This window comes from Rhinolophus hipposideros (assembly GCF_964194185.1).
Source record: "Rhinolophus hipposideros genome assembly, chromosome: 2".
In the NCBI taxonomy this organism is placed as follows: domain Eukaryota; kingdom Metazoa; phylum Chordata; class Mammalia; order Chiroptera; family Rhinolophidae; genus Rhinolophus; species Rhinolophus hipposideros.
In genome coordinates this window covers 89,111,965-89,130,636 of record NC_138048.1, presented here as the reverse complement: position 1 = coordinate 89,130,636, position 18,672 = coordinate 89,111,965, and the positions used below count along the sequence as shown (strand labels likewise).

The 18,672-nt window shown below is 36.8% G+C and overlaps 1 protein-coding gene across 1 annotated transcript in view; it reads left to right on the top strand.

Moving 5' to 3' along the window:
- Positions 1-4,452: 4,452 nt before the first annotated feature.
- Positions 4,453-18,672, top strand: part of LOC308487199 (protein EURL homolog) — a 28,779-nt gene continuing 14,559 nt past the window's right edge. The window contains exons 1-2 of the mRNA XM_081025218.1: positions 4,453-4,574; positions 5,509-5,642. Of these exons, the coding sequence (XP_080881344.1) occupies positions 5,516-5,642 (127 nt within the window). The 5' untranslated portion in view covers positions 4,453-4,574; positions 5,509-5,515. The remainder of the gene's footprint in view (positions 4,575-5,508; positions 5,643-18,672) is intronic.

Genomic DNA, 18,672 nt, shown 5'->3' with positions numbered 1-18,672 from the left:
CTTCCAAACCTATTTAATTTGTTGGATGAATTCAGTTCCTCTTGGTTTAAGGACTAAAGTCCCCATTTCCTTGCTGGCTGTCAGGTGGGGTCTATCTTTGCTCCTAGAGTAAGTGGCTCAAGTCCCATACATGCTTCCAATCACCTTGACTTCCCCTCCTGCTGCAATTCTCTGACTTTAGTTGGAGAAATTTCATTGCATTTAATTAGACTGGGCTCACCCCAATAATCCAGTATAATCTTCCTATCTCAAAATCCATAATTTTAATTATATCTGTAAAGTCTCTTTCGTCAGGTTACATACATATTCAAGGGATGCAGGGATAAGGGCGTGAACATCTTTGGAGGGCTATTCTGCCTACCACAGTCAAGAATGTCACATTTACAATAACCAGCACCCAATCAAAGTTTATGAGATAAGGAGCAGGAAAGTACGACTCATATTGAGGAGGGGAAAGAATCTGTTAATAGAAACAGGCAGAAGTGAAAGAGATGAATTACCAGATAAGGATTTTTAAAATAGCCATTATAAATATATCAAATGTGTTCAAGAAAAACATGAAGACACTACGGAAATAAATGGAAACTATATCAAAGAGAACTAAATGGAATTTCTTTTGTTGACAAAGCATTATCTAAAATAAAATTCTCAGTGAACAAGCATAAGAACAGGTTAAACACTGAAGAAGTAAAGATCAGTAAATTTAAAGATTTATCAGTAGAAACTGTAAAAACTGAAAGACAGAAAGAAAAATAAAATGAACAGAGCCTTAGTGATCTCTGAGATAATATCAATCAATCTAACATATGTGTAATTGCAATCCCAGAATATGAGGAAAAATTAAACAATTTTTTTTTCTGTATTTAATGAAAAATATCAACCCCATATTCAAGAAGCTCAACAAGCCCCACGCAGGATAAACACAAGAAAACCAAACCAACCAAGACACATCATAATCAAATTTGTTAAGACAACAATTAAAAGAAAATCTTAAAGTACACATAGGGGGAAAAAGACACATTATACACAAGGGGAAAGGTTAAGAAATACAGTTGACCCTTGAACAACACAGGTCTGACCTGTGTGGGTCCACTTATAACGGATTTTTTTTTCAATAAATACACAGTCAGCCCTCTGTATTTACAGGTTGTGAATCAGTGGACTCAACAAACCATGCATGGAAAACAGTATTTTCAATCCTCAGTTGGGAATCTGCCCATATGGAGGGCTGACTGTATGTGTGGTGGATACCTTTAGGGTCACGGCACTAGATACAAGTAGTCTTGGAACAAATACACCCCCAGATACCAAGAGACAACTAAGTTTTTAGGGGGTCAAAAGTTATATGTGGATTTTTAACCCTGCAGGCGGTCAGTTCTCCTAACACCCACATTGTTCAAGGGTGAAGTGTATTGCTGACTTCTTGTCAGAAACAATGCAATCCCAAAGAACACAGAACAACATCTTTATAAGACTGAAAGAAAAAAAAAAAAACTATCATCCTAGAATCCTGTATCTACAGAATGATTCCTTCAAAACTGAAAATAAAGACATTTTAGGACAAACTGTAGAAAGAAATTGTTACCAACAGGGCAACACTAGAAAAAATAATACAGGAAGTTCTTTAGGTGAAGGAAAAAGATATCAGATGAAATCTCAGTATACACGAATGAAGAATACTGGAATTGGTAAATGTGAGGATAAATATAAAAGACATTTTATTCTTTTTAAATTTATTTAACATTAAAGAAAAATAACTATGCATTTGGAATCTATGACACATGTGAAGTAAAATGTATGATTATAATAAATAATCAGAGAACTACACTATTGTAACCTACTTATATTTTATATGACATGGTATTATGTATATTATTTCAGAATGATATATTATTTCAAAAACCCTAGATATTTTGCAGCCCCAAAATACATAAATATATCCATGCAAGTGTACATACATATATAAAATGTAGCTAATAGAGGAGATAAAATGAGGAGACAAAATATTAAACAGGAAACAAAAAAAAACCCCGCTAGTCTAAAGAAGGCATGAAAAGAGGAAAAAGGAACAAAGAATATATAGGACAAATAGAAAATAAATTGCACGCTGGTAGATTTAAACCCAACTATATCAATAATTACATTAACTGTAAATGGATTAAACATACTATTTAAAAGACAAATTGTCAGATTGGATTTTAAAAGCAAGACATAACTATGTTATCTACAAAAAACACATTAATAAAAAGACAGAGCAGGTAAAAATAAAAAAAGGGTAAAAGACACAGATGGAAACATCAAAAGAAAGCAGGAGTAGCTACATTAACATCGAACAAACTAAACTAGATTTTAGGAGAAAACATAGTACCAGAGCTAAACAGAAAACATGTAGTGATAAAAGGGTCAATTCATCAAGAAGACATAAGAGTCCTAAGTACTTGGGAAAGCAGTTTGGCAATTTCTTTTAAAAGTAAATATGCACTTACCATATGACTGAGCAATTCCACTGCTAGGTATTCACTTACAAGAAAGAAAACATAAGTACACAAAAAGACTTTTGATAAATATTCATAGCAGCTTGAGGATAACAGTCCGCAAACTAGAAACAACTCAAATTAGGAATATTATTCAGCAATAAAAAGGAATGACCATCACAAAACATCAATGTGAATCTCAAAACCATGCTGAATGAGAGTAGTCAATCACAAAAAAATACATACCATGAAGTTCTAGAACGGGTAAAATTCGCTTTAGTGATATAAATTAAATCAAAGGTTGGGAGGGGGGCTTGACTAGGAAGAGGCATAAGGGAATTTCAAGGTTGTGGAAATGTTCTATATCATTTTGAGGCTGTGGTTACACAAGTATATATATTTCTCAAAATTAATCGACTGTACTTTAAAAATGGGAAAATTTTATTTCTGTAAATTATGTTTGAATTATGTAAATTATATAAATTTACAAATTTATAAATTATATAAATTAGGTAAATTATAATTCTGTAAATTATATTTGTGAATTATGAAAATAACGTATCTGAATATGTTGACTTAAAAAAAAAATAAAACAAGAGAGGAGAGTTTAAGAAGAGTTAACAGGGTTAAATGACACAGAAAGAGAGAGAACTCTGAGAACTGAAAAAAACTTCTTTTGCTACAAGGATATTGTTAGAGATTCTAGGAAGTACTTATATTGAAAAGAGGAGTGAAATATGGATGCAAGGCATTTTAGTCATGTTTACCTGGTCCGAGAAATTAAACTAGAAAACGCATAAGCTTTCCGGTTTCAGTTAGTGCTTCTCATGTGCAGAGTAATCACCCGAGATCTTAAAATGCAGGTTCTGATTCATGAAATCTTGGATGAGACTTGATATTCTACATTTCTAACGAAATACCAGGAGATGTGGATGTTGCTGGTTCATCCACTACACTTTAAGCAGCAAGAACACATTGAGACATTGATGGTTTATATCTAGTACCACTTTGGTCTAGAAGTTCTCAAAACCTATGGAATCCATTCCTACCATTAGTTACATGTAGATTGACAACTCAAACGCCCTATTTGTGACTCTAACCAACACAGGTGCTTATGATGCTCTGGAAAATAAAAGGGATTTTCATTTGCATCAGCAGCCTTGGGCTCAAGTGCCAGCTGTTTCTGACTCATAATCTGGGTTATCACCGCTGGGCTGCAAAACGAGAGAACGGTTTCGGTTTCTCCTCTCTAGGCTCCTGTGAGGATTACAATAGAAAATGGAAGTGAAAGTAATTGCAGGAACTGTAACCTGAAGAAAAAAAAAAAAGACTTAAAACGTCAAACAAAGTGAGCAAAACGAGATTTTATGTACCACAGTTTTTAAAAGGAGCGGGACCTAAAATAAGAGGTGGGGCTCCGGGATTATCCCCGTGGGCGTCAAGGAATGTGCCATATTGTAATAGAGGGACGCCCCATTTTAAAAATAATCTGGAGAATAGAAGCTTCTGTATTTAATATTACCCCTAAATACCAAACTTGAAATACGAACTTTCCCCTCATTACATACTTGAACTGACCCCTAACTCCAAGTCCAGCGATACTATTTTTGCTTCAGTCTGCAGATTTGAAACAAAGTCCTACCCACGCATCTCTGTCCCTTTCTCCCGTCCACTCGTCACTTTCCGCCCCCGCGTCCTGCAGCCCCCGCCCCAGGGCTGTAGTTTCCACTACGCTGACGGGAGAGGTGGTAACGGACTCCTCCACCTACTTGTCTCAGGAGGGGGCGTATGAGGAGCCACGTACCAGAGAACCGTGAGACCCGCGCTAGGAGACGCAGAGGCACGAGAAAATCCGAGTTAAGGACGCAGCGGCGGGGCAGAAGGGGAGACGCGGGGGCTCACAGCCGCCGAGCGACCGCGCAGCCTTGCCCTGAGCCGCGCCACCACCCCCGGCGTCTTCCAGGGATGGTACGGGCGGGAGGAGGCGGGGCCCAGCGCGCGGCTGCCGCCGCGAAGGCGGCCGCCTTTGCTGCGGCCGGAAACAATAGTGCAGGAGCCCGAGCCGCGCGGAACTGCTGCGGCGGCGCGCGGAGCTGGACGGTAAAGACCCTGCGCCCTTACCCCCGACCCCACTGCGTCCCGGCCCCGCGGTGCCACCGCCTTCGCGCTCCGTGTCCCGCGGCCCCTCGTGCTGCTCTGCTTGAGGCGCCCCGGACGGACCGACGGAGAGACGGACTCGGCACCCTGAGGGGCAGGCGGGCGCCCCCGTCGCCGCAGACGGGACGGGGGGCTTGGCTTCCCGAAGCGCTGAGTCCGGCGGACCGGCTGCCGTGGCCCTCGGACGCTTCTTCTTTGGGTGGGAGAAAACCCCGGGCGAGTGGAACCCATGGCTCCTCCCTGCCCGGCTTGGCCACCTCGCCTCCGGCGGAGCCCGACCCGCACGGTGGAGCCGCTACACGGCTTCGGACGCTGCGGGTGCTTTGGACGCGGGAGGGACGCCCTCCCCGGGTGTTCGCGTTTCCACGTGCATTTTCCTGCCCCGATCGCCGATAGGAAGCCTCGCTACGCCGAGTTAGCGAAATGCGTCTGAGGTTCCCACAATGAAGTTAGCAAAGCAGGGTCCCTCACAGGTCGTTTTTCCTGCATTTAACAGCGTTAAGGAGTTGGACAGACCCTGGCAGCTGAAAAGAGCTCGCTGCTGAGCGCTTTCGGTGCGTGGTCGAGGGTCGGGGAGGAGCGTGGACCAGAATGCCCGCAACGTGCTTTCCTTCAGGTCTCCTCCTCAACCAAATGAGGCACGGGACCAGAAAAGACACTCAGACATAGTGTCACCTGGAGCAAAGTTTTATACTAGGTTTGTGTCTTTGCACAATAAAAGTATGATATCGAGGTACAAGTACGGCGATGCATGTTTGATGGGGCTGTTGAATTAGATAAACTGAACAGCAGTCTTCTCTCTTCCTAGAAGTTCCTACGATCGCTGTAACGACAAGTTCTTGGAATTGCGTAACTTTCCTTTTCTGTTTCTTAATAGGGACACTATGAATGAAGAGGAGCAGTTTGTCAACATTGATTTGAATGACGACAACATTTGCAGTGTTTGTAAACTGGGAACAGACAAAGAAACACTCCAATTCTGCCACGTTTGTTTTGAACTCAATATTGAAGGTAAGGACAGACGATACACTCATTTTATGGCATGCACTTTACACAGCTGCTTTATGTGAACTAGTTATAGGGTAAAACTAAAATTTCTTGAATGATTGGAGATGGTGCCGGGTGTGAATTACGGAAATCTGTTAAAGATAAATTTATGGAAACGAAGCTGAAGTTAGCGCAGCCATGAATTTAAGAGAAATCTGTTTGTTTTTAACTCCCCTAGTACTAACCCCATTTTTGCTAATGTTAAAATGAGGTATGAATATTGACGGGTAAACGTGTTTTCTGGTTTGAGTTTATTGTCAGTTTTTAATATACATGTTTGTGTGTGTGTGTGTGTGTGTGTGTGTGTTGTGGGGTGGGCTTGGTGTGTTTTGTTTTGTTTTAATATTAAGAATTAACATAACCAACCTTTACATTGATGGGCAAACATAATTTTAATCCTTTGGCCTACCAAGCTAATCCTTGACAGAGGTGAGCTAGAACTCTTCCCTAGTGCTATCTTACCTAAAAAATCATGTTTAAATTTTTATATAACCTCTTTTCAATGGTCACACACACTAATTTTTAAAACTAAAAAGGCTTTTAAAATTTCTTAATAGTATCTCTGAGAGCTTATAAGAGTTCTCCAAATACTAAAAAAAAAAAAAATTTGTTACTCACAGTGTTTGGATTAGTGCACAGTTAATGTGTCTGTGGATATCAATAGTTTGCCCCCAAGAAACATGTGGGATATGTTTCTTTAATCTTGACATTATCATGATAAAACTGATTTTTAAAAATATTTGAGTCACAAAAAAAAGAATCTTAATATTCTAGCAATAAAAAAGTTTGCGTGTTATTTGAATTTTGAATTGTAATATCAGTAGAGATTTTGTTAGAACCTTAAATTCTGGGTAGTTTAAAGCAGTATTTCATTCTTTTTGCTAGTTTGTACGTTTGGAAAAATTCATTCCTTTCCTTTTTCTATTAGGAGATATGATATGTTCCTATAGTGAAAAGAGAGAGAGGGAGAGAGAGAGAGACAGAAGAGAGAGAGAGAGAGAGAGAGAGAGAGAGAGAGAAAATTAGGATTATGTACCTTGAGATGCCCATTAGGACTTGTTTTTCCGAAATTGTTCTAGATATTCTATAGTAAAAGTCAAAATTATAACCATAACTAGACTACTAAAAGCACCTAGAGTTAATTATATGACATTCATCTTTTGTTTAAGATTGTATTGGTTATGACAGTTTTGCCAGTATACTCTTGGAAGAATTGTAGTTGCTGACCATGATAATTGATGGAAAATCGTGGATTTCCTGTGGGTTTCATAGAACATGTATAACTTTGACTTTAGTAAGTGTAGTAATTAAAACTCCTTTCAAGGGCATGACTTAGAAATACGATTCTTCTGTAGCATTTAAATTACTATATCCTTAATTGTGCTAGAGTGAAAGATTATAAATTTACGTTCTTTGGAATTAGAGTTGGCCCTGTACTGTTACATTGTAGGTTTTAATTTTAGATGGGCAAAAGCATTAGAAATGTTCCAGCTCAAACCTGTATTTTACTTTAAAGGCAACTGAGAGCCAGGTAGTTGGGCTGTCGGAGGTTGCTCTAGTGATGGCAAGCTGTTGCTAAATGCTAGGTGTTCACTATGAGCACTTTTGTACTAAGGAAGCACCTTACCCGGATTATCTTGGTCAGCTCAAAATAGCTCTGGGATAGCTACTTTTATCCATCTTAAAGGTGATGGACTAAGCTCTGAGACCTAAGAAATGCATTTTGAAGTTGCACAGCAATAATTGGCAGTCCTGGGCTTTGAAGCCTGGCAGTCTGGTTCTAGTATGTGATCTTAATTCCATTGATCTACTGTCGATAGTTATTTCAATTGATAGGGCTAATATTAGGAACCTGTTTTCCTGAATCCTAATTGACTGCCCTTGCTATTTGGTCAGCCATTTTCTCCTAACCAGGGTTTCCTGCTAAATTAATGGTATTCATGCTGTGATAGAATTTTTCTACAGAAACCCAGACTTTCACAATTGCATTTCTGCGCTTTTTTTGGTATGTCTTTTAACTAGTTCTCAGTCACTATATAGAGAATATACAAATATTCCTCAGGTAACATCTTAATAAATATTTCATCTCTGATAACATCTATCTCTGTATAAGCATGACATAAGTCCTGCATTGTTGAAATAATGTTTTTAATAGACAAAACAATTCTCAATTTGAATTAGAACTATTTTATATTCTGTGTACACTCATGGTTTTACATTTTTAATGCCAATTAAACCTTTGTGAGAAAAATTATTTTAGAATTAGATTTCCTTGATTTTTCTGAAATCAGTTCTCACAAATATAATACATTTTTATATTTACTACACTGATAAGCTAGTGCATTGTAACCATTTTAGTATCAGATTATTCTTAAATCTTAGACATTTTACGGGGGACAAAAGAGGGAAATGAGAGGACCCTGAATTTCGTAAAATATTAGTTTTTGTATCAGTATACAGGTTTTTGGAAACCAATTTTAAAAAGTAGTAATAAAGTAATCACATCCTAAAAATAACAAGGTATATTTTTATTTCATTACATAAGTAAACATCTTTAAATGTTTTTGCAGTTTTCTTTCTTCTACCAAGTTCTCCACACAATGCCAGTCAATAAATGTTAGAATGTGAGAGAAACTTTAAAAAATAATGCCTTTAAAAAATAACGACTTTAAAAAAAAACTTAGCTTTAACTAGTTTGGTATAACTTCCTTGTGTATGGTAATGCTGCTGCTGCCTGGTTTCTTAGCTAACTAATGGCTAAATTTACTCTAAAGCATTTTATTCACTTTTTTCCAGCTAAAAGGCTAGTTAAAAATTCTCTTAAGGAATTTTTAAGCTAGTTTTCAGTGCATAATTAGAAGTTTCAAGAGTCCACAAGTTTGTACTAAACAAAAATGTTTTATACCTTTTGGATTGTTGCTTATGTCAGATCAAAACTGGTCTAATCAAATGGCCTCCTGTTTAAAAGTTCTGTGTAGGCATATATTGGTAAAATGAAGACAAGAGCAAAGAGAAATAATAAAAGATACTGTAATCTCGTAGGAGAGATTTCATATTCTGAGATGACTCTTAAGTTGCCTTTTTTCTGTGACTTTACAGTAGTTATAAAGAAATGGGTACCTACATGTTACATATTTATGAGACATAGGTGATAAAATGTAAGGACCCAAGAAATGTACTTTAAAGACTCAAATTTTTTCAGATGTTCGGAAAGTTCATTTTTTTGTACTTATAATTCACCATTAAAATAACTTGTTTACTTCTGGTACTAGGAGACAGACACATAAACTTCCTAATACCTATGGCCTTAAGACACTATCAACTTTTTTATGGGTCTGTGATCAAATACCCTAATGTGCATCATAGTTCATTGTGCTGAAATCTCTAAAGTAATTTAGTGACCAAATTGCTACCATATCCTAAGCTGTTGAGACCAGGAGGAAATTATCCCGCGGTGGTCAGGAGCCAGTAATGAAACTCAACTGTAATGTAACAAAGTCAGAAATGAGATTAAAGGGGAAAAAAGATGCAGGACTCCAGTCTGTTACTTCATACTATCTGTTTTCATTTTGTGCCAAATGCTATGCAAATAATTCATATTTCTACCTTCCTCTAATGATTTGCTTTCTTTTCTGTAAACTTTTTCATAAGATTGGATCAATTTCCCTTATGCCAAGCAAAATATCCAGTGTAAGTTTATCTTGCTAGTTGATTAGTAAGCATATCGGTCCACTTTGGACTGTGTAGTCCATCTCAGTCTTCATTTTCCCCTAATTTGTTGAAGTTTCTAGAAGCCGATCAAAATTCAGATCATTAGTAATCTTTCCAGCAAGAAAAATCTAAAGGTATTTTCTCTTGGTTAACGCACTGGTGATCCTAGTCTTACTTTTAATCTGGCTCTTCCTTGTTCTCTGCGTCTTTGACTATATACGCTGTTCAATGGTCAATAGTCAGGGAGCAATTTGAATCTCAATATTAAATCCTCGATTTAATTTGGAAGGCAAGACTCCTCAGTCTACCAACAGTTCTTCCTCTGTGCTGCTTCTGACGCACTAGCATCTTTCCGCTTGGGTAAAGGGGGCCACCACGTGTGATAGGGAAGATGTATACAGGTAACTCAACCTGATATTAGCCTCTTTCTCATTTCCCATAAAGGCAGACGTCATGCTTTGGTATTAACTAAAAGAGCATTTTTAAATATGAAACTTAATGTGACTTTTGAACTTTAGCTCAGCTATCTTTGATATACTTGGAAATACAGTCACAGGTTAGTTTTTTTTTTCCTTAACTTCCTTTTAATGCTACTTTAAATAAATGTTGAGCACTTTTAAAATGGCTCCAATAGCAAAACCTCATTATTTAGACCAGAGTAAGCAGAAATGGAAGTAGAAAGTGGATTTAATTGGTGATAAAACTATAGAATATTTTTAAAATAAAAATAATTGAAACTAGGCTAACAACATCTAGTGAAGACTTGTAATTTAAGTAACAACCCCATATATGAGGAGACAGGTTCCAGATTCCAATCCTGTCCTAATTACAGTGGCCTCTTTTTAGTTCCTCCCAACTTTTACCCCCTTTTAACTTTGTTAAGATTTCTAATTATAAAGTCTAGGGTGTACATTAGGGTGTACATACTAAAATGTACATTGTACACAAATTTGGGTTGGAAAGATATATCCATTAGGAATTAAGTCTGGCTGTATATAACAGGAAATCCAAATAATGATGAAATAAAATGCAACTATACAAGTTAGATGCTATGTTAGCTGTTATCCCAATCTGATGAATGAGGAAAGTGAGTAGAGTCCTAAATCCCACAGCTTAGACTTGAAACCCAAGGTCTCTGGTTCCAAAAAGCCCAGGTGCCTCAGTCATTTCTGCTTCCAAACGTAATTACGTGGACTGTTAAGAATTTAGGAGATGTTAAGTAACTCAAAATTAGAGATGAAATACACAAATGTGAATATTCAATCAATGAACAAAATTTAGGTCCCAAGAGATGCTTAATTGTAAAAAATAATTTCTATTATTTGATTAATACACACATTTGGTGAAATATCCAAAAATACACAGTTTCGATGACCAAACGAGTAGGATGATGCAATGTCCAAACAGATTGTAATAAAAAAATACATAGTTTTTTAGAACTCCTGGATTGGATTCATTATCAGAGAAGAGGGAAGAACTAGGAAGAAAAAGGGCACACACATGACAGGGACAATCTAGTTGAGCCTTAAACTGACATTTGCTACAGAATCAGGCAGGTGTCACCTGGTCACGAGTTAGTGGTTCTAGCACTGCTGCTGTCCTTCCAACCATCCATGTACTGGAGGCTGACATACTACCCCGATTAGCCGTCTTCTCAGGAGAGAATAGGGTTCTAAGTCAGTGGAGACAGTCTGCAAACAAGTCAGAATGTCAGCTCCACTCCTGGAATTGCACACCATCTCACTTTTGATCAACAGCCCAATAGCTGAGCCTGGGGCACTTTCTAGAAAGAGAAACAGGCAATTTATGAAGTGAGGTTTCTAGTTTCTGAGTCTAGAAGATAATGAACGTTAAACTTTGCTAACATCAATAGAACATTTTAGAAATATTTAGAACATAGTATAAATATTGTCCCTCTATTAACATCCTGATAAAATTTAAGAAAATTTTCCACTGTTTATTACTGAATGTAATATGAAGACAACATAACTTTATATTTGTATAGGACCTTAGAGGTTGGAACATACTCTTAAAGTGCCTTAAATTTAATCTCCACATTATATAGGGAATTAACATTAAGTGTGAATTTCAAATAAGGTAATACATGAAAAATGTGTAACTGATTAAAATCAAAGTGGCTAAGTAACATTGCAGAATTATAAAACTGTTACCAACTATAGTTCTAGTTAGAGTGGACTTAAATTATTCTAATCCAATTTGGCACACCATCTGTTAGGATTTTGATAAGGCGAATAAACTCATTAAACACTAAGCCTTGAATTTATGGTTTGTAACAAGGGAACCATGTCTGTTTATTTACAAATAATTTTAAACTAGAGTATGTATTTCTGGTAGCTTTTTGCCATTGCTGTCTAAACTGTAAAACAATAAGGCAAAATGATTTGTGTATACCCACCAAAATCTAAATCTCAGAATTAGTTATGTGGTTGAGTCCATAGCAACTTTTAGACACATTCATTCAATCACAAATATATTTTTCCATATATTACCTTATTTAAAATTCACACTTAATGTTCATTTCCTATATAACAACATGGAGATTAAATTTAATAGACAGTAAAAGTACCTTCTAACTTCTAAGGTGTTATACAAATATACTTAAATGCTTCTGATGTACAATGCCATGATCAGGTATCCACAGTATCCCTGAGGTGGTCTCCCAAATAGGACGCATGTCCATCGGATACCCAACAAAATCTTTACAACATTATAGAATACCTTCCCCAAATTAATTTTCAAAAGAAAAACCCTGAGGCCATCTTGTGGTTACCAGCTGCTTCCAAATCCCTTCACCTTTCCCCTTATCCCCAACCCCCTCCCACACACCCATCTAACCACTCTCGGTTTTTTCTCTGCGTCCCCAAAACTGACTCTGATTAGTTCATTCACATAGTCTTTTCTTTAGATTCCATATATAAGTGAGATCATATGGTACTTGTCTTTCTCTTTCTGACTTATTTCACTTAACATAATGTTCTCTAGATCCATCCATGTTGCTGCAAATGATAAGATTTCTTTCTTCTTTATGGCTGCGTAATACTCCATTGTATAAATGTACCACAGCTTCTTAATCCAGTCATCTACCGATGGGCATTTTGGTTGTTTCCATATCTTGGCTATTGTGTAAAGTGCTGCAATAAACATAGGAGTGCATACAGATTTTTGAATTGGAGTTTTGGATTTCTCCGGGTAGATGCCTAGGAGTGGAATTACTGGAACATTAATGAATGCCAACTATAATTTTATATATATAATGTGATGGTTCAGTGTGAGGTCGGAGGGATAGTGGATGGGGGGAGGGGGGTTCACAGTATGAGGGATATAAATGATGAACGTCTAAGTATTACCTTGTTTTGTACACCTGAAACTAATAAATAAATTAATTAACAAAAAAAAAAAAAAAAAAAAAAAAAAAAAAACAAATATACTTAAATGACACTTTTAATATCTAAAACTCATAACTGGAAGAATAATATCTATAATAAATTTAATGAACAATAATTGCTAGTCAGTTTTGAAAACAGCCTATATGTTGAGGAAGTTTGTTGGTGTTATTGGGGGGAGTCCTTCAAAATCAACATGAACTATGCTTTTATTCATACTTTCATATTTCTATCTTCAAATATTAAAGAGGACCTTTATTATCTTTAAGTATTGGTAACAGTGTAACATATTTTAAAGTTTTTGTGTTCTTTCTACTTCCTCACTAACACTGTGTATTAATAGTATTTGCCCTGAAAACATTTCTGTTACTTATTTATAAAGTATCCTTCATAATCTTGACCATGTTACTTTGGCTCACCAGATTATTTTCAGTATATCAACAATTTTCAATTCAATGTCAAGCAACATTTTGGCTAGTACTGGAATAAATACAATATAGATAAAATATAATTCCTATATACCGTATCAGAAAGTTCTCCAGAAAACTCAGTTTTAGGTTACCAGTGTATTTATTAATGAAATTGGTCTGATAATATCAGTCAAAGTATTTTGGGAAAGAAATTAAAATCTCAGATTCTATATCCAGTTGAGACTGGAAATAGAACAATTTCATGCTTCTTAGAGCCTATCTTCTTAATTCATTTATTTACCTCTCTTCTTTGTTTGACCTTACACTGACTCATCATCTTGCCTGCTTACAGTTCTCTTCTCTGTCCCCTGGCAGATTGACCAAAAAGATAGAGTGGTAGAAATGCTACTGTCTCCCATATTTAAAAGAAAACCAAAAAACCAAGGGGGAAAAAACTTAACTCTCTTTCCCTAAAACTTAGTATCGTTCTTGCAAGAGCAGTGTTCATTCAAGGTCTCCTCTGTCCTCCCAACTTATTCTTCAGCATCCCTATAACTTGCCAACTTCCTTTCCTTTCACTAGTGACATCCTAGTAGTCGATGCAATAAATAGTTTCATGTCCTTGACACTTTCAGTACCTGACATATAACATTTTCCTCTTTCTGAAAACATTCGACTCCATAGGTACTGTGATAAAATAACTCTGGCCTCTTATTTTTGCCTATTTTACTGTCTCCTTTCTAGGTTCATTGCCGATCACCAGTCCCTACAATACCAGTGTTTTCATTTAATTCTGTCCTTGTCTTTCTTCTCACATTGCACTCATCTATTTCTTTCATCACAGTGGCTTCAGCTATACGTCTGTAAGCTAATGAAGCTCCCCAAATATAACACCAGGCCCAATATTTCTTCTGCGTGCCAGACCTGTAGATCTAACTGCCTGCTTGACTTCTTGATTTAGATAATCTACAGGTGTCTTGAAGTTAAGTTTCTCAAAGTAAATTTACGTCCTTACTTCCATATACCCATGCATTTTATATTTCATTCATATTTGGTTCACGTGGAACTCAAGGCTCCATATCCCAGAGATTTTGATTCTGTAGGTCTAGAGTTGAGTCTAGGAATTTGCATTTTAACAAGAATCCCAGCTGACTTTCAATGTAGATGGTCTAAAGACCAAACTTTGAAAAACTGCCCTTAATGACTGAATGGTTCCAGGTTCTTTAGGACTTTCCATGTAGAGCTGTGTAGGTGCATGGATGAAGTAGGGCTGAAATCTTACCTAAGCTCTACTTTTCAACTTGTGTGCCCTGGCAGGGATGGTTTTCCAATTTGCCTTTGCAAGTTGGCCTATGGGCTGACAGCAGCCCTTATCTGTTACCCTCACTACTTTCCTCCCACCCACTCCCCGCCCCCCATGCAATCTGGCCCTGAGACCTATTGATTCTTTACAGTCTGTTTCCTGCTTTTCATTCCAACTGTTACACCTTTGTACAGGCCCTTATTCCTTCTTACCAGTATTACCTCAAGACCCACTTTAGTTTCATAGACTTACTCCCACCATCACACTACCCCACACTCCCAATTCTTCTCAGTATCACCAGAAAAATCTTTAATGTACAGATCTGATCATGCCATTCATTGTCTTAGAACTCTCCATTGATTCCTCGCCATTTTCATCAGGTTAAGCTGTTAACTCCCTAACATGACACATAGACATTTCATGACCAAGTAAGTACCTACTACACTGGCCACCTTCATCTTTCATTCCCGCTCCAGAGTCTCTCCACAAGCCAGTGTCGTGCACTCCCCCCCTCCCTCGAGTCGTCCCCCTAAACACCATTTACTTGTCCTTCCTCCTAGTATACTGCACCGACTTTCCTTTTGGAGTACATGTATTTCATAGAGTGGATAAGAAATACTATCACTACCGATGTTTACAGGGCCACTGTGAGGATCACAACAGATGTTGACTATAGGAGCCTTTTGGTAAATAGTTTGTGATGCAAATGTTAGTATTAATTTAAATTCAAATATAGAAGGGTTTTGTTCTCATCTGAAAGGGTGAACTACTGCTGAAAAGATTGCTGTGATTGGTTGGTATAGTAAGCAGTTTCTCCATTGACACAGTAAGTTAATGTTTTATGTACACGGAGGAGGTTTGAATTTATCCTGAGTTTACCTTTCTATGAGTTGATTTTCACTAGGTTTTTCTGCTTTGGCTGCTATTTCCCTCATAGCAGCTGGTCAGCACATCCTCTCACCAGTTTCATTGTTTTTTTATCAACAATGTGAATTGTGTTCAGTTATCAGCATCTTTATTCCTCACTCCCTTTGGGTCTTTGGGTCTCCAACAAGAATTGCCAGATAAAAACTATAGTGTGGTTATCATTTTGCTTTGGGGGAGGGAGACTGCTTTCATTTGAAGGCTAAATACTATTCTTTGCTAGATATAACACATTGTTAGCCTAAACATTCTCACAATCTTAAAAGAAATTCAGAATTTTAGCTAGTATGTATGTCTTTTAACATTTAAGCATCTATTTTTGTTTCACTTAGTTATTGGAACATACAGTACAGCACATAAAGACTAATGTGTCTTGGACTAAAGAACAAACACTGTGTTCTTTCCCAAACCAAAATGTATTTCTTTATAGCCATCTTTTGTTTTGCATTGAAAAAGCAAACTATGCCTAACACAGAAAAATCAAAATACAAGAAGCAAAAATAATATTAAGACTAATAGTCCCACCTATCTACCAATAATCTCTTAATATTTTGGTTCTTCTCAGTTACTTCTACAGTAGAGTGTAGGTTGCGGGTGGTATGAACGCATACATATGCATGTGAATACTCATGTGCTAATTGTGTCTTAAGAACTGAAGTCAGGCTACATGTTTTTTTTTCATAACCAGCCTTTTCATTTAATCTGTTAGGAACATCTTTTTCATGTTCGTAGGTAAAATTCTACCACATTGATTTTTTTTTTTAAAGGTTGCATTCCATTGTACCATAATTTATTTAACCAGTATCTCATTAATGAATGTTTAGTTTGCTTCCAATTTACCAGTACTAAAACGTTCTTCTATATACATCCTTTTTGCATGTCTGATTAAATTCCCAGAGGAAGACTTCTGGGTTAGAGGTGTGTCCCAAATTGCAGTAAAGTCCACACATTGTTATAATGTCTTCCATTACTATTGAATTAATACTATGAAATCAACCATTGAGGAAAAAAACAACAACAACCTTATTTCCTAATGGAAAAATCTTACAGTACACCGTTTCTTTTGTTTAGATCCAAGTTCTTTATACTCTAGAATTGCTATGATGCAATTATAACATGGTCAAAGTATTTCTATTTTAGCATTTTGTAGTATGATTCATCAATTATCATTGCTTTTTTAGCTTTAGTTTTTCTCATGAAATGGTTGGTGAGTTGTAGTGATTGTTACCCATCAGCCTTAATTTTTACCGTTACTTATAGTAGTGATTAAATTATAAATGCCTTCAAATTTACTAGTTAGTACATATCTATTTATTAGATGCCGCTATAAAGCATTATTTAAGCAATAGTCAACTAGAATTTCAGGAACAGTGATTAAATGTATGCAAAGAAGTTGAGATGCAAAACTAAGGTTATAAAAGAGCTTCACGGCAGCTTTTCACTTTGTTTTTCTTATTTGTAAGAAAATCATGTAGAACCTTAACTGCAGACAGCCTTCAGAAGATGAAAGGGAACGAGTTTATGGGGCTAACACATTTCTTGCTTTCAAACATATAAATTTACTTTGTTTCCGCATTCATCTAGTGTTTTTATGAACCCATTCTTTCAGGCTCTCTTTTGTTTAAGTAATACGTAGCTTTTTAACCTGGTCTATCTTTAGAAAAGATTTTATTCCCCTGCAAATTAGTGTCTCCATGTGCTACATATAAGTAAATACTTAAAACCGATAATTCAATCATTAGAGTTAATTTGAGTAGCTTTTTAGGAGTCTGCTATGACAACTTCATACACAAAAAATTTTAGAATAAGTGTCAGTTGGGGGACATGGAACAAGTAGAAAGAGGGTTACTTGGGTCAGTTAGATTATTGGTCTAATTTGATAACTTTAAGTACTAGAAAAACAAATTCAGCTTTTAATATTCTATGCTACTGTGAGCTTAGTATTTCGTAGTAGACCACCAGAAAAAAGATGGAAGAACCTGGACAGCTTCCATCATGTTCTCGTTGCAAACACCCTTTTGCTTAATGTGTAACCTATGGACAAATTGCCCTGTCCAATTAGGTTGCCTGTCCAGTTTGTGGTTATTCAGATTTCAATTAATTAAAGGGAAAACTTTAGTTCCTTGACCACAGTAGCTAAATTTCAGTTATGAGGTGTGATCAAACAATATGGTGAACGTTTAAATAAAAAAATATATATATTACAGTAGAATATACATTGCTATTAATCTCCCTCAAAATACTCCCACTCACTTCAGACACACTTATCCTCTTATTCTTGCCACTTTCTGAAGCAGTTGTGGAAGTCCTCTTTTGTGAGCATCTTCAATTGCTCTGTTGTGGCTGCCTTGATGTGCTGAATCGATTCAAAACATTTTCCTTTCATGGCCATTTTGACTTTGGGGAAGAGCCAGAAGTCTCATGGTGGCAGATCCAGTGAATAAGGTGGATGAAGACACACCATAATGATTTTGATAGAAATTGCCATACCAAAAACAATGTGCGACATGGAGCCTTTCTGCTGTAATCAACAAATATGGTGAATACTGCTGCCAAGTGTCATCCAATGGAAAGGCAGGGATCTTCAATATGGGAAATAGCATGTTGAACCTTAGTGACAGTGTGTGACAAGTTCCAACCTGTTCGGTGCAGTCAGTTAGGTGTGAGCTACGGTTGAGAGAAGGTGTGTTTTAATGTGTGCCGTAAATCATCCTCCATCATGACAACACTCGATGTCACATATCACTGCTGATACGGCAATTTCTGTCAAACAAAAACATTATAGTGTGTCCTTCTCCACCATATTCACCAGATATGACACCGTGAGACTTCTGGCTCTTCCCCAAAGTCAAAATGATTCAGGACATGGAGGCAGCCACGACAGAGCAACTAAAGACACTCACGAAAGAGGACTTGCAGAACTGCTTCAGAAAAGGGCAAGAATGATAGCATAAGTGTGTTTGAAGGGGAGTATTTTGAGGGGGATTAATGGCAATATGTCTTTTACTGTAATTTTTATTTATTTAAACATTCCCCGTAACTTTTAATCATACCTCCTATACAACATGTCCATTGTCACAAAAAGTTCTTTTGGACATTTTTAAACAGGTAACTACATTAGGGGGTAGAATTGAGTGTGGATTATTTTTGTACCCTGTTAGTAACAAACAGTTGTTATGTAGGTGTGTTTCCCCCAATTTCTAACTGTTCTAATGAAAAAGTAAAATTGAAAGAGGTTTTCT